At 37.7% G+C, this 21,853-nt stretch overlaps 1 protein-coding gene across 6 annotated transcripts in view; it reads right to left on the minus strand.

Moving 5' to 3' along the window:
* Positions 1–21,853, minus strand: part of PCDH15 (protocadherin related 15) — a gene marked incomplete at its 3' end in the record, with an annotated part of 825,229 nt that overhangs the window by 150,357 nt on the left and 653,019 nt on the right. For all 6 annotated transcript variants that reach the window (XM_081954012.1, XM_081954014.1, XM_081954013.1 and 3 more), the window contains one exon: positions 941–1,057. In XM_081954012.1, the coding sequence (XP_081810138.1) occupies positions 941–1,057 (117 nt within the window). The remainder of the gene's footprint in view (positions 1–940; positions 1,058–21,853) is intronic.

Raw genomic sequence — 21,853 nt, forward strand, 5'->3', positions numbered from 1 at the left:
CACCTTTACTACTTACTGGTACTTTATAAGTAACTCAAGGTGGCAAACGTGCCTAATACTCCTTCCTCCTTCTATTTTCCCCACAACAACAACCCTGTGAGGCGAGCTGGGCTGACAAAGAGTGCCTGGCCCAAAGTCACTCAGCTGGCTTTCATGCCTTAAAAGAAGACTAGAACTCACAGTCTCCTGGTTTCCAACCCAGCGCTATAGCAAACTGGCTCTCCAGTTAATGTTGCTGTGCTGGTTAATGACAATAATAACATCGGTAGTTAGTGTTACACCTAGTTTGGCAGCCATTTTGTGAACGTGCCTACAACATGTTTTCAAAATTCCAAATGTAGCCATTCTTCCAAAAACCTTGGAGAATCCTGGCGGCATTAAGAGCACTTTCGATTCAGTGAGTGAACATTGTTGGGAAGAAAATACTTAATCACATGCAGTTGTCAAAACCTGCACTCCTTTTTTAAGAGTTTAATTAGGCTTTTTCGACAGGTACATTTCTTGCTGAAAGATTTGAAGAAATGACAAAACACAGGAATAATAACCCTTCAAAATATTTATTTCCTGTTGGAACTACAGAGTTATTTGAACTAGCTGATTAGCTATTTGAAATGCATTTCTTGCTTATCCCTTGTTCCATCTGCATGCTGAGGCCCACTAAAGATTTCTAACAGCAATTATTCCATCAAAAAGAAACCTGGGCCACAGAGTGGGGAAAATGCAGGTTGTGGTGGGGGAAAAGATTTGCATTGTAGCTTATCCATCTTGGAAACAGTAATTGAAGTGCAGCTTCAGGATAGGCTAGTATTAAAGCGACTGCTGTGAAATCCATATGCAGTAATCACTTCCATTGTTTAGAGGATTAAATCCATTTATGTGGTTTTAAAAGAAATTCTTCTTGCATTAAAAAAATATATTAAGAAAGCCTTTCTTTGCTTACCGGTGGGTCCTGATCTTCTGCTTCCACTGTTGTGATAACTGTGCCCTTGATCGCATCTGGCGCAACCATGCCCCTGTACAGAGTTTTGCTAAATACTGGGGAGTAATCATTCATATCCTGCAAAACATTAAAAAAAAAGATTCTTAAATCCAGAATGAATGAATGAACACACCTTCTTTAAAAAACTTGGGGACATTTGTTTCTCCCCCCTCCCAAGCAGCCCGTTTTCCAGTATTCATTTTATGATTATTAATTTGATTCGCTTTGTTGCTCCAGACTGGTGGTCAAGGGGAAATTTGCAGGCCAATGTGACTAACCTGTACAGAATTGCCACAAAACCACTTTGTCTCTATCAGAGTTTGTTGCAGCAATCACATCCAGAAAGCATACAAAGGTAACTGATTCAGCAGGATTCATATATAATATATATTTTATATAATATAACACAAAAGGAGATTTTCCAATGTGTTAGTAAATATAAGCAAAACACAGGCAGAGGAGACAAGAATTTCAGTTTCAGTTCAGAGCAGCAGACAGACTAGTTTACAGCACAGACTCAGAGCTGCATAGCTAAGCCACACTGAGGCTCCAAACTGTTTCAGCTCCCATTAGTTGACCTTGTTACTAAGCCCTATTCCAGTTCATGAATATACACTGACAGTCTCTTCTATCAAAACATTATGGCTGATCAAACACATTTCTAGGACTGCATCAATTTTTTGCAGATGTTTCAATTCATCAAACAGCATCCGGGATTACAGCTTTAGTTAATTACAGAAACCAGATGAGTGTTATTTATCTATGACCATGATGAACTTGATTGCCTTAATTTATATAATCAGTCATCGCAACTTTAGGGCATGGGCATTAGAATAACTCCGTAAAAAAAATGAATGCAATTGTTGCTTGAGATAAACTCAACTCCAACAATAATAAAAAAGCGAAACAGGGACAGGCTCACCTCACCAAACAGATCCCATGATCAAGGGAACATCGAAGTCTTCAAGGATTTCTAAAATACTAGCAAAGGCAGGGCTCTACAAATCTCAGAGGATATGGTGTTTAAAAGGGTAGATTTTTGTAATAGATGAGGCACACTTCCTGAGTCCCAGCAGATGGCATTGTTTAATAGATGGGACCTAGAGCACGTCCATCTTGCCAGATATGAATGGCATGAATTAACCGGAAGCAAGCAAATAGGTAACTTCCAAGTCTATGAACTTTGGTTCTATGTAAAATGGAGAAGATTCAGCTACAGAAAAGGTGAAGCACACTAATGCACGTGCTCAATTTTTTTGACAGGCCATGACTTGAAATTCTACTTCTGATTTGTTATTTGAGAGATCTTCTGTACAACAGAATCTGTGAAATACCACTCACACATCATCACGAGATCTCCAGAACCGTAAAGCCTACAAACTTGAAATTTGGCATGCATATTCCTCTTGGCTACTAGGTGCTCGCTAAGAAAGGGTTTTTCAATGTCTAAGCACTCAGCCCACAGGCCGGATGAGTCACATGCTGCCCATGCCCATGTGACAGTTGGAACAGAGTTGTTTTCAGGTGGGGAGGAGAAGTAGAACTCCTTAGCATCAGAGTGTGTTAATAATACTACAAAAAATACTAATGATCTGGTCATTCTACTCCCTCTCTGCACCTGAAAAACTCTCTGATGCTAAGGAATTAGACTGGGGGAGAGAAGGGGATAAGATAGGAGACGCCTCTGTGGGGATGGTAATTACTTTATTTTCAAGTGTCAATTTATCAAGCCCGATCACATAGTTTCGTAGCGGAGCATGGGTATTCAGTTAGTGGAATGAATAAAGAAACACACCTGTAGTGCCTTGGTGGACAAGAGATTAAGGAAATGGGCACACAGCCTTAATATGTATTATCTAACATATTTCTTAACAACAGTCACACATTTCCCAGACCCCACAGGAAAACCTTGCCTAGGAAAAATATTAGGCTTTAAATCGCCCAAATCAGTATGCTTTATAAAAACTCTTTCCTTGTGCTTCCCCACTGATTCCATTTGTTTTTGTCTTTTCTTCCCTTGTTCTCTAATAGGCTTCCTTTGGGTGTAGACATTCAGTGCCCCCTTTATCAATCTTTTTACAGCCAATTAAAAGCGGAAGCAACCCGATAATGGTAAATTAATAACCTTAGCTAATTGCCTTCCATCTGTAGTATAAGATTAAGCATTGCATCCAGGATTTCATGAATTTGTTCACTTGAGCAGTGAGTAGAGACAAAGCAGAGAGATTTGTGAATATGTTTTAACTTTCTTTGATAAAACTCAGCTAGATATAATAAGTCTAATTACAAATTTGTTTTTCCTTTGATATTTTGTTTATATATTATAAGGCAAAGGTCAAAGGTTCATGAGAACAAGGGAGAAAAACCCTTTTTCATAAACTATTATAAATTATGAGTACAAGTGCTACTGAGTTACTTAATTTTGCTTTAGATTAGAACACAGTTGGTTTCAATTTCACTTGAAGCTTCTGAGTCAAAAATTGAAGAAGGAAACCAAACAGACTGTCTACCTTTAAAGCCTACAGACAGACATCTATAGCAGCTTCAAAAGACATTACCCTGTAGCAAGTGTTATCCAATTCAGCTAATCTAGCATAGCATTTAGTCCAAGATCACACCTCTGAACTGTGGTGCTGGAGGTGACTATTACTCACCACTTGGACTGCAAAAATAAACAAAGTCCGAGACCAAACCTCACCAAAAATATCACTTGAAGCCAATAAAACAGAGACTGTCATACTTTGGCCATGTCATGAGAGCTGATTTACTTGAAAAGTCAATCATGCTGGGAATGGTGAACGGAAAAAGAATAAGGGATCACCCTGATACCTGCTGGGTAGACGCGATGAAATATTACACTGGGATGATCATAGTGGATCTGAAGGACAGTGTGAGACAGAGGGGCATGGGGAGTGCTGATCCCTATAGTAGGTGAGGGTTGAACACAAGTGAATGGCTGATGATGACGATAACATGCCAGTAATACAAAGGGAAACTATTGTGTATCCGTGAGTGGAGAAGATGACAGCATTATTTGTCCTCTGTGTAAAACAACTCAGATTCCAGATTTTCTAGAAGCTGGAGCTATAAGTTTCCCTGATAGAAAACTACTATGATTCATGTTACAAGGCAGATTTGAACTCTCTAAGTCTTAAGTGTTTTTTAGTTAATTACTCAGAAAACTTATATCGTTGTGGCAGACCCTTTCAAACTTTCAGTTTCCCATTGTGGGCAGGGATGTGGTACTACTATCCTTTTTACTAGGAATAACTCTCAATGAAATTTATTTGATTATCATCTGAAGACTGCACTATGCATGCACCAATTCATCCCCACATTCTATGGAGAATGAGGTAAGACCTGTGGGCAGTCTTCATAGACATGCAAAGTGAATTGAATTTATATGGATAAGTTAAAACATACAAATGTACTGACAGGTAGATAGGACAAGCATACTGCCCTGTGTCTTTCCAATGTCTTTTACATCTAACATTACCACAAGCACTGTAATAGCACATAGGCTGTAACTCTTGCTTCGCATGTAGAATGATGTCACTTGAAACCCAGAGTTCTTTGCTGCCAATTGCATGCACGCGCGCGCGCACACACACACACACACACACACACACACACACACAGCCAATTTCTGCTACAAAGGTAAGGAATTTATTGCAGTCATAAATACTTCATTGAAGCAGAACAATGCACATTACAATGTTAAAGCATCTTGCATGGAAACCAGGAACAAGAACTTAGTTTTACAAAAAGAAAAAGTCTGCATTTGGGAAGAAAAGTCAATTTCCAATCAAAGGTTCCCGGTAACCCAATACAATATATTGTTAGTCACAGTTACATAATCAGAATATTTCCATAAGAAGCCAATCAAACCATCATTTCTTTTATAGAACCTAGCTATCAGCTTGATATTTTTGCCAAGTACTTTTGCCAAGTCTTTCTTTCATAATTTATGATGTGTTGCTAGCCTCATGACTTTACTGAACTCATGGTCTCAGTCAGCTTGACCCAGTGTGAAACTGTGTCTCCTTAGGTATAGACTTTTCAATTAATTCTTTTAATGCAGGCTGATGCTCCTTCTACTCAAGCTCTTTAGGTTCAGAATGATCCATAACACATAACAAAAACTTTTTAAATTAATTGGGGTTTTTTTTCTTTGTGTTTGTACCAAATTTTTAGTTTGTTTTTCTAAAAAAAAGTCCAGAGGGTTTCTCCCTATGTGGAGAGACATCAGAAAGTAGAAATGTTTCTATTTTTCTTCTTGCATTGATCCTTCAAGGTTCCCCCATTCATGGCCAGATAAGATGATCCTTTAAAAGTGTTCAGCTATAGAGGAATATCATGACATATGGGAGGAAAGAGGGCTGAATGAAAAAAAAGAGTGAGATTTGAAGCCGTAAAGATAAAAGAAAGCAGAAGGGGTAATAAAAATGACATTAAAGTGGCAACAATGGCTAGCAATGTTATTAGCTTTCAATAGAGATTCAGAGCACTGCTAATCTCTGCAGAGAATGTGCATAAGAATGTGCATAAGAAGTATAGAATGGTGCAGAGGAGGGTTCTGGCTGCTGCTACTGCTGGTTCGCTCAGTGATGTGCCGTGCGCATATACAGTACTAAAAAAATTTTTCTGCGCATGCGCAGAAGCCAAAAACCAAGATGGTAGCATCTATGGTGCTGCCGAGAGAACTGGTTCGGGGTCGTGGTAGGCCAAATTACTACCTACTCGGCTGAACTGGTCCGAACTCGTAGGAACCCACCTCTGGAATGGTGGCTGTTCAGCCACTTTAATGGCGCAAGATTCAGGCTGCTTAAGAAATGCAGATGGATCACCAAGAGGACAGTGGCAACAGAAAAAAAGGATTTATTAGACCAGGGGTGTCAAACTTGATTTCATTGAGAGCTGAATCAGGATTGTGTTTGATCTTGGGAGGCCGGCATGGCCAGAGTGGGCATGGCCAGTTTGACATCACTCATGTTGGGGGCACCTGTGTTGGACCGAGTGCTCTCCCAGCGAAAACTGGACTCCTGAGCTTCATTTCTCGTTGCAAAGGCCTCCTGCAACCCTCTGCCAGTGAAAATGGAGTTTGGGAGGGCTGCCCACACACCCCCTAATTTTGTTTTTGTTGGGAGAAGCACTGAAGGCCAGTCCTGAGCGCTGTTTCCAGGATGGCCCCGCAGGCCAGATCTAAGCACCTCATGGGCCTGATATGACCCCCAGACCTTCAGTTTGACATCCCTGTATTAGACTATCCAGGATACCTGGATACCTGTTAAGTCCTAATATCAGATTGCCACTCTCTGCATACAAACTTTAAGAACAGTTTGGCTGGGAAAGTCAGTCAGTCACTAGTGGGGACCAAGAGAAGGGCTTTATCTACTGTGGCTTGTCCCCTTTGGAACTTCTTACCCCCTTGAAGTAAGATTGACTCCCACCCTTCTGACTTTTCATAATGGACTGAAGACTTGGCTTTGCCAATTGGCTTGGGGCTTCAATGGGGGAACTTCATACTGGAAGTGATTGATGAATTAAGAGGCGATCCCTCCTGTGCCCCCTGCACATCCTGCTCCTTCCCATGCCATCTTTTAACTAATTTCATTGTAATTTCATTTTTACTGTTTTAGAAATATTTATCTTTTATTATTTTAATGCTTTTAAAGATGTAAGCCATCCAGAGTAACTTTGAAATGAGATGGGTGACAAATAGTTCCAATAAATAAATAATGAAGTAGGATACAGCAGTGCTTGGAAAAACCAAAATTCTATTCCTAGACACAATATAGAAATTTAAAAACTAATGTAAAGATGCCCAATGAATACCTTATTTTAAGAGGAAGTTTCTGAAGAAGAAAACACCTTTTATATGTTTTGAGCCCATTTTTAGAGACACTAATAGGATCAAAAAATTTATTTTGAGGAAGTGTGTCTTTCTATATGTATTTAACACATATGATAAAATATTTTACAAAGAAAAATACTTGGGGGAGGGCTATCCAATATTGACATGTTTCTTTCTTTTGTCTAAATTGTTTTCAGTGCAAAGATGACAAATTCAGAACACGTTTGTTCCACAAGTCCTTAGTGTTCTGAAAAGAATTTTAAATTAAAATGCCAAAAATATGCTCTCCAAGCATATTTTTCACACCACGAGTTTGAATTAGCGAACACCTAGAAGCAAACAAAGTAATAGCCATAAGCCAACATGGGTTTGTCAAAAACAGATCATGTCAGACTAATCTTATTGCATTTTTTGACAAAGTGACAAAATTAGTGGACCAGAGGAATGCCATCGATATAGTTTACTTGGACTTCAGTAAGGCATTTGATAAGGTAGACCATAACCTACTACTAGATAAAGTAGAAGAATGTGGGTTAGACAGCATCACCACCAGATAGATTGGTAACTGGCTGACCAACCGCACTCAACGTGTAGTTCTCAATGGAACTGCATCTACATGGAGGGAAGTATGCAGTGGAGTACCCCAAGGCTCTGTTTTAGGCCCAGTACTCTTCAACATCTTCATCAATGATTTGGATGAGGGAATAAATGGGGAACTCATCAAATTTGCAGATGACACCAAGCTGGCAGGAATAGCCAACACTCCAGAAGATAGGCTTAAGATACATTTAGGCAAGAAAAACAAAATGCACAGGTACAGTATAGATGATACCTTGCTCAATAGTAGTAACTGTGAGAGGAATCTTGGAGTCCTAGTGGACAACCATTTAAATATGGGCCAGCAGTGTGCAGCAGCTGCCAAAAAAGCCAACACAGTTCTAGGCTACATAAACAGAGGGATAGAATCAAGATCACGTGAAATGTTAATACCACTTTATAATGCCTTGGTAAGGCCACACTTGGAATACTGCATTCAGTTTTGGTCACCACGATGTAGAAAAGATGTAGAAAAGATGTGGAGACTCTAGAAAGAGTGCAGAGAAGAGCAACAAAGATGATTAGAGGACTGGAGACTAAAACATATGAAGAATGGTTGCAGGAACTGGGTATGTCTAGTTTAATGAAAAGGGAGACATGATAGCAGTGTTCCAATTATCTCAGGGGTTGCCACAAAGAAGAGGGAGTCAAACTATTATCCAAGGCACCTGATGGTAGAACAAGAAGCAATGGGTGGAAACTAATCAAGGAGAGAAGCAACTTAGAACTGAGGAGAAATTTCCTGACAGTTAGAACAATTAATCAGTGGAACAACTTGCCTCCAGAAGTTGTGAATGCCCCAACACTGAAAGTCTTTAAGAAGATGCTGGATAGCCATTTGTCTGGAACAATATAGGGTTTCCTGCCTAGGCAGGGGGTTGGACTAAAAGACCTCCAAGGTCCCTTCCAACTCTGCTATTGTATTGTATTGTATTGTATTTATAGCAGGTCAGATAAAGACCCAACAGTTGCATTCCAGACAATGCAACAAGTTTGGTTAGCATTAATCTTGTATTGTTTTGGATTGTATGGTCCCAATTAATAGATTAAAGACTTGACATTACCTGTGATTTAAAGGGAATTTCTTATAGAGGTCAACTATGTATACACGAGTACAATGAAACATGCTTGTTTACTGAAAGTTTGCATTATATGAAGTTATATACACATATGAGAAACCTTTCTACACATTCGATTGCTGCTGCTTTATTGCCTTTTTTACTTTTCTTTGCCATATTTTAATTAAATAAATCGGGAGAATCCACCAAGTCACAACTTTTTTTTTTGCAGCTTAGCATGTTGTGAGAGTTCAGAAAACTGCTTAGTTTGAGGATTAATATATTAAGTGTGAATTGGTAATTGAGTTACTTAAGTTTGGAATTGTTGAAGTAAGCTAAGGAGTTGCCTTCGTTCGTTTTTCTAGTCATAATCTTCAAACAAAGACTTTTTGAAAAAAAAACGGCTGAACTAATTCCAAGGTTAGTCACATGAATACAAATACTTTGGTTTATGGGGTTTTCAGAAGATTAAATTTTAGAAGACGGCGGGATGGAAGAATAGTTTTCCCTTCCCACCCATTTTTTAATTAGCTATATGCAATGCATTAGCATTAGACTACTGCCTTTTCTCAGCATTTTTCTAAAACCTGACAGCAATAGATTATAGCACCTTCTCCATTTGCTGAGTGGTAGAAAGTTGCAGGTACAACACTATTAGAGATTTACATAAGACAGGCTGGAGATTTAACATGCTTTTATAAGACTTACTTTGTTTAAAAACATACAAGGAAAGCATAAATTAAAGCATTCCCAGAGTGCAGAAGAGCCATTATACTGTATATAATTCCCTTGGTGGAAGAAATTGTGTACCAAAAGCATTTTTAGAAAACTTTTAAGTTTGCCCCTCTCCCCAAAGCTTTACAGCCTTGTTTTTCTCTCTTTCTCCTATACTCACAATTGACAGGCCCCAAACAGAGTTCTGCAATCAGTTGTTAAGACTGAGTAACAAGTCACGTCAAAGGATAAATTGGGAAGCAGGGCTAAGAAACAAGTTAGAAATCAGGACACATTAAAAGGTTAACCAGACCTGGTTAATCAAGGAACAATCTCTTAGCAATCTTCCTTGCTTACCCGAAAATAGACCCTGATTCATTTCAAATTGGAGCCTTGAGACATGAACGGTCATGACATACTTTTAGGAGTGCAGTCTTCAGAGCTGCAATTTTAAATTTATTATGTCTGTAGAACTCAAAAGCTTCACCCAAAACTGCACCCTGGTTACTTTTTTTATACGCCTACTTCATTCTTGTACAATGCTAATGAGGGGTCCATTCAAGTCAATGAGTGGTAGATATCATGACCTTGCCTTCTCTGGCGATTGAAAAAAACACCATGAATTGCTCTGCAAAATGTGTTGCCAGCTTACAAGACTTTACCACTCTTTCCCCCAATTTTCTCTCACACTTCTCCCAGAATAACATTCTTTTAAACAGGTGCCTATTATATAAAGTCCCAGCTGATTATGGCCTTAACACCCTTGAGATCATCTGGGATCACTTATCTTGACTTGGATAGAATTATTTACATCGCCTAGATATTAAGTCAGACATTTATAAAATTAGAAATAATAATTTTTTTTGTCAGAAGTATAAACTGAAGTATTACTTAAGGCTTTAAACTGAATTCTTACTTACGGCTTTAAAATTAAACAAAAATTCACATAAAATTAGGTTGAAGGTTACTTGTGACCCTTGTGCTTGCCATAGATTATCTTTTTCTTTAGTTTTAGAAATCACATGGATTAATCCTGCTAAGATGTACTTAGAAAAGCAGCACAGTCTCTAGAAAATTAAGTCACTGAGGAGGCCAGCAAAGAAAACATTTAAATACAGTTCTCTGAAATAGAAACATTTACACAGAACCCATAATTTTAGTGAGATGAAACTTTGTTCTTTATTTATTTTCACCTAACATTTCTAAAATAAAAAAAAAGTTAAATGACCTTTGAAAAATCCCACACAGAGGCTGGAAATACTGAATACTGAATATGATGTAATTCAGAAAAAACAGTTCTTATCAAAATTAGATAAAATTATGGGTTTAGAATTACAGCTATTTTATTTCAATGACAATTTATTTATACATAGTTTTTAATTTCAAACGAAGGAAGATAGAAAGGAAGGAACTATTACCTTGCTCCACCTCTCTCTAAAACCCCCATCAAAGGAGTTATTACTATGGATTATTTATAGGACATAAATTCATTGTAGAAAATTAAACTCTAAAATTCTTCACGCAGTTAGTTATCCAACTTTATATGTTCAAGTAAAATTACTCATCATCTATAAAGGCATGGAAAAGAATGCTTTATATCTACAAAATAATTATCACACTAGGAATGCTGGACAAGTACAGTCAATTAATTTGGGTTCTCAACCAATGATGACAAATATTTCTACACCGATAATGAAAGGGCTAATCTCATTCATTTCACCAAACAAATGCTGAAAACATAAATAACTGGTTCAAATATTTCAGATTATTTTTAATGTACTAAGATTTTTATAAAATGCTACTTGTAGATCTGTTTATATTGCCAATGTAAGGAATGATAACTTCATTTCAGTTTGACTACCCCTTGCATTTTTAAATATGCAATTATACTATAGCTAACATGAAATGATAGCTTGATGTTGTATCTTTTTAAAAAAATCTACATTTTTGGTTGGATAATTGATACTGAGATTTGAAAATTACAATATATCATTAACTTCTACTATATCTTGAACAATATGGACAGTTTCCACTGAGTATACCAATGATAGCCATCAAGCAACCTATTCTATAATCTGCTTGTCAAGCAGAAACAAAATTATAGCAATATACACTCCAGAAATAATAGGAAATTATACCTGATAGTATTGAAATTTATAAAAGGTTCAGATTCATTTTAACATTCTCCTAGTAATTTCCATAATTTCCATAATAAGTACTGCCAAGTTGACAGTAGCGTCATGATGTCATACTGAAAAGTATGCAATTATGTATTTCTGTCATATAGCTAACACAAATGTCTCATCAATGTGATGTCATGATGCACACATTGTCATTTGACTTTATTCCTCCTCTCTATGTTGGAAATCTCTCGAGGTTTACTTTTTCTGAATAAATTATTTGAATGCTTTATCTCCACATACATTCAAATATTTTAGTGCTCAATATTTGAATATTATCTGTGTATTAACAATGAGGGAGGGAATAGGGGAGAGTGAGAGAATTAGACTTATTTCTGTAAAAGCTGAAAGTGGTAGACTAAATCATTTCAAATATCCAGCTAAATATATGGAGTGCCATAGTGAAGGATACATAATGTACTATTCTGAATACAGAACAGTACATTATGAGCTCAGTTTTCCTACTAGCTTTGAAATCATTACCATAACACAAATAACTGACAGGATTTCTATTAATTTTTGGCTAAATTATGATACCCTAACGTATTACATCTATGGCATTTTCTATAGAAATATTTTCATTTTAGAAATGAATGAAAAAACAAAATACATGTATAAATAAGTGGAACCAAATGAACAGAAATGAGTAGTCTTATTCGCTTTTAACGCAGTAAAACATTGGGAAATTCCAAGACACCAGTATTTATGCTCTTTTATCTAAGATAAAAGATACTCTTCAATTTTCCTACCCTCAAAATGCAGAGGACATGTAAAGACAATATGATGATGGTGAAACCTTTCACAGGTGACCTTTTATCCTTCTGCCTTTGAGTATCCTTCTGCCTTCTGTTTCTTGATAACTGACTGAATTAATCCCTGCAGTTTTCCTGGTGAGATTTCAGAAATGGCTTGCCATTGCCTCCTTCCTACAACTGAGAGAAATTGACCTGCCTACGGTAACCTGGTTGGCTTTACACCTAAGGCAGGATTAGAAGTCATGGACTCCCAGGTGTCCAGCCTGGTGCCTTAATCACCAGATCAAACTGCATCTCAATTGACCAATTGATAAGCATAAAGAACATCATAATAATCCCCTGAAATGTTAACAAGAATGGATTAACAAGAATATCTTCACCCTCAGAAATTAATAGCATCTATGTTTTTCAGTGCATGCAATTTTTTGTGCCTTTGCCTTGTGATTTGCACATAAAATTTGCTACTACCATATGAGCTACTTTTATTTGTGAATAATTTATTTTTTGTTCTTTTTGTTTCCTTTGAGTCTTTTTCATTGTCTCTTTTGAGTAGTATGTAGATGTTGTTTATGTGCCTGTTGATGGCCGATAGTCTGAATGCCTGATTGTTCTCCAGAAACTCTGACACTTTTGGACTTGGACTGATCTATGATACTCAGTTTTCCGATTGAAACGACATGGGTTTGTTGAATGTGTTCATGTGTTGTGAAATAGTCTCTTCTTTCAATACTTTATTAATCGCCTTTGAAAATTGCTCATTAAGAGTTTATTTATATATAAATTCAATGTAATTAGTACAGTTATTTTTATTTGTCATAGGAATTATTAGCTTATATAATAAAAGTTATAGATAATTATAACTCAGCACTTGGTTTACTTCCTGTTTTTATTAATTCATTATCTTTCTCTTCTGGAAATGTGATGTGTAGCAACAGAGCTTTAAAAGGAAACAAGAAATTTATTTTAAGTTAGCAATAATTATTGGGGATTGACAAATACTGTGTGAAGTGACATTACAAAAATTACTACCTGTTGGGAGAAATACGTCACTATTACTAACTGATACACCTGGTAACACCTTTAAAGAAAATATAGCTTTGGGTTTTTTGCTTGTTTAAAAGGCATAACTGATGATAGCATACCTGCAATACCTCCATCCTTACTCATTGTCATTCTCCCCTCCTTGACAACTGTTTGCATTGCTATTTAATAGCTCAAAACCAAATCCATTCTCTCCCTCCCTGTGCCAACAACCACGGAACTCCTCTTCCATCTGCTCAGATTCACAGAGAAAGGAGTAGTCACTTTCACCTCTCTCCATTCTGCAACCTTCCGTAGCATTTTCTCTGCTGCACAATGTTTGATGAGCTTTTTCCTTTGGGCCACAATTGCTTATTTGAATGAGTCCACTGTAGAAGCACCATCTGAATTTATACGATGAACAATGAGCAAATAACACACCAGATGAGAATGTTGCTGGTCTAGCTGCCCTCGTTATTTATGATGATAATCTTCTTACAACTACTTTCAACTCGTTTCTTGTCATGATAAAGTGAACATCACGATTTCTCTCTCTAACTAAATAGATCTCCAATTAATTGCCGCCGTGTTGTTAATGCTGCACAATGGCCCTGTTTTCATATTTAATATTCTACAAGCCTAAAGAAGGTAATTATTTAAATTAACAGAGAATGTTCATAATGAAGTATATGAGGCAATAAAAGGCTTGTGCAGACAATTAAACACCAGAGGGAAGTTCAGAGATCAGATCTGCTGAAGCAGCTTTATCCAACATATGGCTCTGAAATATAGTGAAATAAGATGGCACTGGTAATCAAGCACAGCTACTGGAGAGAGCAACAGATTGGCTGGCACTGAAGTTTCTAAATTGCAAGCAAAAGAAAAAAAAACTCAATAGCAACAACACTTAGACTTATATACCACTTCACAGTGCTTTACAGCCCTCTCTAAGTGGTTTACAGAATCAGCCTATTGCCCCCAACAATCTGGGTCCTCATTTTACCCATCTTGGAAGGATGGAAGTCTGAGTCAACCTTGAGCATGGTGAGATTTGAACTGCCAAATTTCAGGCAGCCGGCAGGCAGCAGAAGTAGGTTACAGTACTGCACTCTAGCCACTATGCCACCCTGGCTCATAAAATGTCATTAAAATTCACAAATGAGATTTTAGGCTTTTAGAAACTAGGAGAGAAATTATAAATGTGCAAATACATGGTAATGAATGGAATAATTGTAATAATGATATATAGTAGTGCTACTAAAATAGTATAATAAAAGTGTAAAAACACTGAATATGACTTTGGACAGGAGTTCCAATTTAGTAAAAGTATTTACTTTTTCTTTTTGGACTATGAAAATATCAGAGAATAGAATACAGAATAGTTTACAGAAATGGAATACACTTCATAAAAGTTAGTTAGAATGGAGAAAAATAAAGAAATGTAGTTACTTGGTCTGAGAAAAATGTTTAACAGTATTAGGTCCAAGGCATTAAATTTTGGTGTGAACAGATAAAAGGAAGAAAACAGCCTTGTCATGACTATGACGTTCAAATCTATTGCAAATGTAAAACAATACTGCTGAGGTGTTGAAAGCACTAAAACTGTACAGTAATTGTTCTGCCTTGGGCGTTGTGGGCTTGCTCGGGGCCTGCAGTTAACTCCATGCTTAGGAATCTCTTTCAGATCAAGTTTATTATCAGGCATTCTTAATAGCAAAACTTACAGTCCAGTGTTAAGATACTTCTGACTTTCCATAATCTGTCCCATCACGTGGTGTAAAAAGATGATTTTACTCCCATGCTGAGCGGAGATACACACTACTATTCTGGTTTACAAAGGCATTCAAAACTGACTGGCTATAAACTTGCATGTGGGCAAGATGCCCCAGTGGCCAATCATAAACAGAGATGTGATCACATGTTATGGAACTACATTTCCCATAAGGCAGTCTCTGCCTACATTTCCCATGAGGTAGTTTCTTAAAGGAGACAGTTCTTAATTCTTACACTAGCTCAGTGATGGCGAACCTATGGCACGTGTGCCATAGGTGGCACGCGGAGCCATTTGTTAGGGCACGCAAGGCGCTGCCCTGTCAGCTGGCCAGCACGTGCCTTCGGAGCGCTCAAAACGATCCTCCGAGCAAACCGGAAGTGACTTCCGGTTTGCTCGGAGGGTCGTTTTGAGCGCTCCGAAGGTGTCAGGGACCGTCCGGAGGCTTCCCTGACACCTTTGGAGGGCATCCGGGGGGGCAGGGGGAGGCTGTTTTTGCCCTCCCCAGGCTCCTATAAAGCCTCTGGAGCCTGGGGAGGACAAAAAATGCATGTAAAAATGGGAGGGGGAATGCCTGTAGTGCGTGCATGCGCACTGGAGGTCACACATTGCATTATGGGTGCAGCACGCCCACACACGACCCCCCTGCGCTCCCCCCACTTATGGCACGCGAGCCAAAAAAAGGTTCGCCATCGCTGCCCTAGTTATATACTGCTGGGGCAGCACAGTAATGTTACACAAATCTGTACAACATGTGTGTATCAGTAACCTGAAACAAGTGTTTTATCTTTTCAGCCACCTTGGTGAAATTGCATTTTTGAAATCTGTCCCTAAAACTATATTAAACTACAGGTAAACAATAAACAAATACATTTTAAATTAAAATCCAATTTAAATTTTGTAATCGTATCAGCCTCCCACGTAGACCAGACAGGAGCTAATACTACTATATTCTAGGACTACATGAACAGAATCTTGCATGTCTAAAAGTACAAAGCTCCTAATGTCTTTTTTACCACTTTTTTTTTTTTTTTTGCAGTGATGATGTTACCTAGTTTAGTGTCTATGACAGGGGTGTCAAACTCACATTGTCACAGTGGCATCATGTGACGTATCAGGATTCCCCCCCCCCCGTTGCTTAAGCGGGCAGGGCCAGCACATGATGCATCTGGCCTGCGGGCCACAAGTTTGACACCCCTGGTCTATGGAGATTCTCAGTCATCCAGGTCATGGTTGTCCCAAAGATGCTTTTTTTTTTCAAGAGACAACTGGACTTTCTAGTTTATCTCTGAAGATGTTTCACCTTTGGGACTACCTAGTTTAGTAATAAAACATTTGCAAGAAAACAATCAAGCATAGAGAGTCCCAAGAATGACACTTCCTTTTTTATCATCTGATAAATTAGGACTGATCCCTTCTTACTCAGTTGTGTGCCATTATTCTTCATATGATCATTCCCTGGGGAGCATTTCTTCTTTCCAACTTCCAAGGCCATTCTCACATTCTATTACAGGTTGAATCTCCCAAAACGTGTGTAATAAGGAAAAAGGCTTACATATCAATGTTAGACACAGATTAACCTTCCTGCACTATAGTAACATGAGGCCAAAATTGTCCATTAATGCTAATATATCCTGTAAATTCATCACATGCAATATATTAGGCTGATTAGATTGGGATATTAGTGAATTTAATTTGGTCTGCATTTGTAAATGAAATGACCTCATTGCCACTTTGTAGTTTAACATGGGTTCAGAAAGCTTTATCTTTTTGACCGTGCTTTCAAAGTTTTCAAAGAGGTTTCTTTGCTAATATGTACCTGCCTGAGTTGGATTTTGTTGCCAGTTGGCTGTTCACTATTTTGAGTGCTGTAGGAAGCCCATTTGAATTTAGGCGTTGTTCATAACATGAAGTTTATAACTTGCTAAACTCACTTCAAAATATTGCAGCTTTATGAATGCTTATTCAAATGCAACTTCAGTATAATTTTGGTAGGTTTCAAAGGATTGGATTACCTCTATTTTTTTATAATGTTTTTAATGCAATGGAAGTAGAACAAAGTCTATCTATTAATCAGGTTTGCATCTCACTATAATCACAGGAGTCTGACCAACTCACAAAATAAGGATATACATTAAAATATAGAAACATAAAGACAAATAAAACTTAAACTAAATGGCTCAGAATTCCTCAGGAAAAGCTCTTCTGTTCAGTTTTTTCTGGAAGGCGAACAATGTTAGAGGCAGATGAATTTCCAATAGGATATCATTCCAGTGGGGAACACCGCATCACCGAAAAATACTTCCAAGCGTTGTTTTGAAGTCGAGTAATGGCAACTGGATTTCTTTTCTTGTTGGCTTGAAGCATTTCATTGTTTAGCCAAATCGCTGCTTCAGTCTGAGCAAGTTGGTTAGGGGGTTATGTCCTCCAGGGTGATTTCATTTTTCACCTAATCTGGATAGATTCAGTAGGTAATAGGCAGAAAGTCATTGGGATGTGAATGTTCCAATTCCTGTGATGTGGTCTTAATCTTCCTGAGGACTGAAAAAAGAGCAGCATAAAAAAAATGAGGAGCAAGTTGTAGCTGAGGCCTTCCACATCTATTCAGGGAAGCATTTGCCACTTTGGCATAAATGGATTCATTCATTTCTCCCTCAAACCATGGTTTCCTCAGTTCCTCAGGAAGATTAAGACTACTACACAGGTTCACCAGGGAGGCCACACTTCACAATTCCCCCAGGGTAAAGGATTTAGGAGTTCGAACATTTGTCTCTCAGCCTATTCACCCAATGAGCCTATCCAGATTAGCTGAGCAGAGGATATATACATGGAGTCCTCCTAACTTTCTTCAGACTGAAGAAGCTATTTAGATAAGCAAACATTTCAAATCAAGAAAAGAATTCCAATTGCAATGACTCAACTTCCAGACAACTTTATCTGGATGATTGAGAATTTTCATCAACATTTCCCAATTTTGGTTCTGACATCTCAGAGGTGAGGGACAATCAGCTGCTTGATTTAGATGTAGTGTCCATTTATAGCTCCATTATAGTGGTTCCATAAGTTTGTAACTAAATGTAGCATAAATATGGTGTCTTTGGTGGCCAACCTGTTACTAAAGTATAATGGTAGAATAAATTTGGTTAATGTTAATAATTAATAATATTGGGAATGACTTAACCTCTGACGTAATAGGATATAATGTTGCTGCATGCTAGCCACATATGAAAATAAATGATTTTTTAAGAGACACAATGATTCATAGACTCTAGGACATAAAACCTAATAAATATTTATTGCAAAATGGAAGAGCATGTCAAGGCTTTGATGATTCTGGAATCATATTTAAGCACAGCCTTTGTATGATATTACAGACAATTGCTCTTCTTGTTTTTACATCACTGAATGCCATAACAGGATTAATAAAACCCCTGAACAATGTATCTAAGCTTTATTAAAAAGAGGGAGGGGGAGCCCGAACTCCATGCTCAGTGCCTTTAAAAGCAAATTTCCTTCATTTTGTTCAGGCATAAAGACACGTTTAAGCTGCATTTCTATACCCACTATCCAGTGGTGAAATTCAATTTTTTTTACTACCAGTTCTGTGGGCACGGCTTGATGGTGTGGCTTGGTGGGTATGGCAGGGGAAGTTTACTGGAAAATCTCCATTCCCTCCTGATCAGCTGGGACTCAGGAGGCAGAGACTAGAAGGGAGTGGGACTAGTCAGAAGTGGTATTTGCCGGTTCTCCGAACTATTCAAAATTTCCACTACCGGTTCTCCACAACATGTCAGAAAACACTGAATGTCACCCCTGCCACTATCCTAACAGGGAGTCCAACTGCCATCAATGTGACCTATTTTTGAGTAGACAAACCTACAATTGTACTGTTAGTAATTTCCTGAAAAAATGTTATCTATATATCATAGTATAGATCTAGTTTTCAATCGAGAGACAATATGAGATGAAACAGTACCTGCTTCTCAACCAAGATTTTTTTTTAAAAAAGCTCCCTTATGTTTCATCCCAAGTGATTTCATGCAATTTTCTTGGGCCTTTCCCCCAGTTTCTAGTGTACAGCTCTATAATCTGAGTTAATTTGCATCCAAGTAAAGACTACAAAGCAAAGCTTCCTTTGTCAGTTTCCAAGACATTGGGATAACCAAAATTAGCTGTGGATGTGCCCGCTGCTGTGGTTATGGCATTCAAAAACGCTTATATGTTATTTCCGGTTTCCATAACTGTTGGTATACATTCTGTCCTATGTTGTTTTCTTCATAAGAAATCTGATTCTATGAACTAGGATATACTTTACTGGACATCACTCAACATTCAGTACAAATACTCCCCAACATACTTTTATGTGTTTTTTTCTATAATATAACTGTCTGAAGAGTTCAGACAGAAAATCAATACTATCAAGAAACAGATGGATAGTTTTAGATTTTTTCCTCCAGGCAATATCTTTATTTGTTATGTAGGCACAGAGATGACACATCATTAAAAATGAATGGGAGAGCATACCATCTAAGGTGAAGGTCTTCCACGTGAACCAATAAAACCACAGATGATACTGTCAAGGGGGGGGGGGAATCTTTCAGCAAAATAGTAGTGGTTATAACATGGCTTCTATTCAAATCTTCAGGCAATATTTGTTATCTATACATTGACATGAAATAAGTGGCTGATAAGGGAATGTGAGTACTGTACTTTAAATGGAGCATTTTTCAACCCAAATATCACAGATCAAAAATATTGACTTTTGTGTCTCGGATGCATTTTTTTTTTAGCACAATCTAATACAAAGATCAAAACTCACAAAAGAAGAAAAGCAACCTATTATATAATTAAAACATGTTTTTTCATTGATCACAGGATGATAGAATCAGTATCATAATTTCCTGGGTTGTAAAAGAATGTAGTGATTGATGTAAAAATATTATTATCCAGAGTAAAAAGCATAAAGAGATGAAAGTTTACTCTCATGAGCTGTAGCTTAACAAAGAGACAGATTAGCTACAGCATCCTACCTGCTTCCTAAAAGGCATTTCAGTGAAATACATTGAATGCCAACAGCAGAGTGGTGTGATGGCCTAGAGGTGGAGCTCTCGCCTCACAATCAGGAGACTGTGAGTTCAATCCTAGGTAAAGGCAGATATTTCTCTCTCTGGGCACACTGAGAATATATCTGCTGAACAAAACTCCGCATTGGTGACAGGAAGGGCATCCGGCAATTCAAACACTCTGCTAGCTCCATTCAGTTGCCCAGACTCCACCCCACAAGGGATTATGGGGTTGCTAAATGAAGAAGATGATGATGATTGAAAGCCAACAGCAGAGTCAAAACCACATTTAAAATACAAGCCAGGTATCAAGATAAGAAATACAGTACAGATAGTCCTTGACTTACAACCACAATTGAACCCAAAAGTTCTGTTGCCAAGACAGTTAAGTGAATTTTGCCCCATTTTACAACCTATGTTGCCACAGTTAAGTGAATCACTTCAGTAGTTAAGTTAGTAACATGGTAGCTAAATGAATCTGGCTGCCCCATTGACTTTGCTTGTCCGAAGGTCGCAAATAGTGATCACATGACCTGGGATACTGCAACTGTCATAAATACCTGCCAGTTGCCAAGTGTTGTACAGCCGGTAGGAACCCACCCCTGCCTCTGTGTACTGCATTTTGCTCCTGGGTTGTCTCAAAATAGTATTCACACTGTGCACACTCTGACAGGTAGGATATGACAGAACAATAAAAAGCTACACACATGTGGTCACTCACATTTCTTGTTTTGAATAAAGAAATAAGCTCACTGTTCATGTTAACATTTGAAAGAAAAATTTAAAATTTAGGAAAAATGGACAATGCCAATTATTATGGATAATGATTTCTTAACATCTGGTGTAAGAAGTAGCAAGAATGGATCTAAACAGAATTTCTATTAGTTATTTTTTTTTTACATTGAACAAAATGCAGTATTAACAAATTCCAACCTTCCATAAAATTGGACCTTGGATAATAGAATTGAGAAAATTATTGGAGAATAATTTCCAGTTACACAGGAAACTGTCTCGATATTACAAATTTTGCATGTGTTGAAACTATTATATTTCTCCATTGACTATGTCATTAAAAATAATCCTGTATGAGACTGATGAATGATAGATTACCTCTCCTGCAACATATTTGGGCACTAAAGGAAAATAAAATAAAATAAAAGCTCGTATCTTCCAGCCCTAAGAAAGATCCTAGAACACTAATTTCACAGGTGATTTAGAAAACATATCTATATGTAAGCCCATTGACAACATGGATACAATTTTCAGTATTTCACAAATGGGTATTAACAGCTGTTTTACATCCTACATAAATAAATACATACATATGATTCAGCAATTGGTAAGCAATCAATTGTATAAAGGTAAAGCTTCCCCTTGCACATATGTGCTAGTCGTTCCAACTCTAGGGGGCGATGCTCATCTCTGTTTCAAAGCCGAAGAGCCAGGGCTGTCCGAAGACGTCTCCGTGATCATGTGGCTGGTATGACTAAATCTCGAAGGCACACAGAACACTGTTACCTTCCCACCAAAGGTGGTTCCTATTTTTTTTACTTGCATTTTTTACGTGTTACTGCTAGTTTGGTAGAAGCTGGGACAAGTAATGGGACCTCACCCCATTATGCGGCACTAGGGATTTGCGCCCTTTCTGATTGACAAGCTTAGTGTCTTAGCCACTGAGTCACTGTGTTCCTCTAGTCAATTATATACTAACTTGATATACATTTGCAAATATGAGTTTGGACTAGTCATGCTTTTCACTATCACCTTTGTATACATTTGGAATATATACCTAAACATTCAATTGAAGAGCCACTTAAAGCTCCCAATTCGAGCAGATTGCTTGGATCATGAAAACAGAAATA

This window comes from Natrix helvetica (genome assembly GCF_964273705.1).
Source record: "Natrix helvetica genome assembly, chromosome: 5".
Taxonomy (NCBI): Eukaryota; Metazoa; Chordata; class Lepidosauria; order Squamata; family Natricidae; genus Natrix; species Natrix helvetica.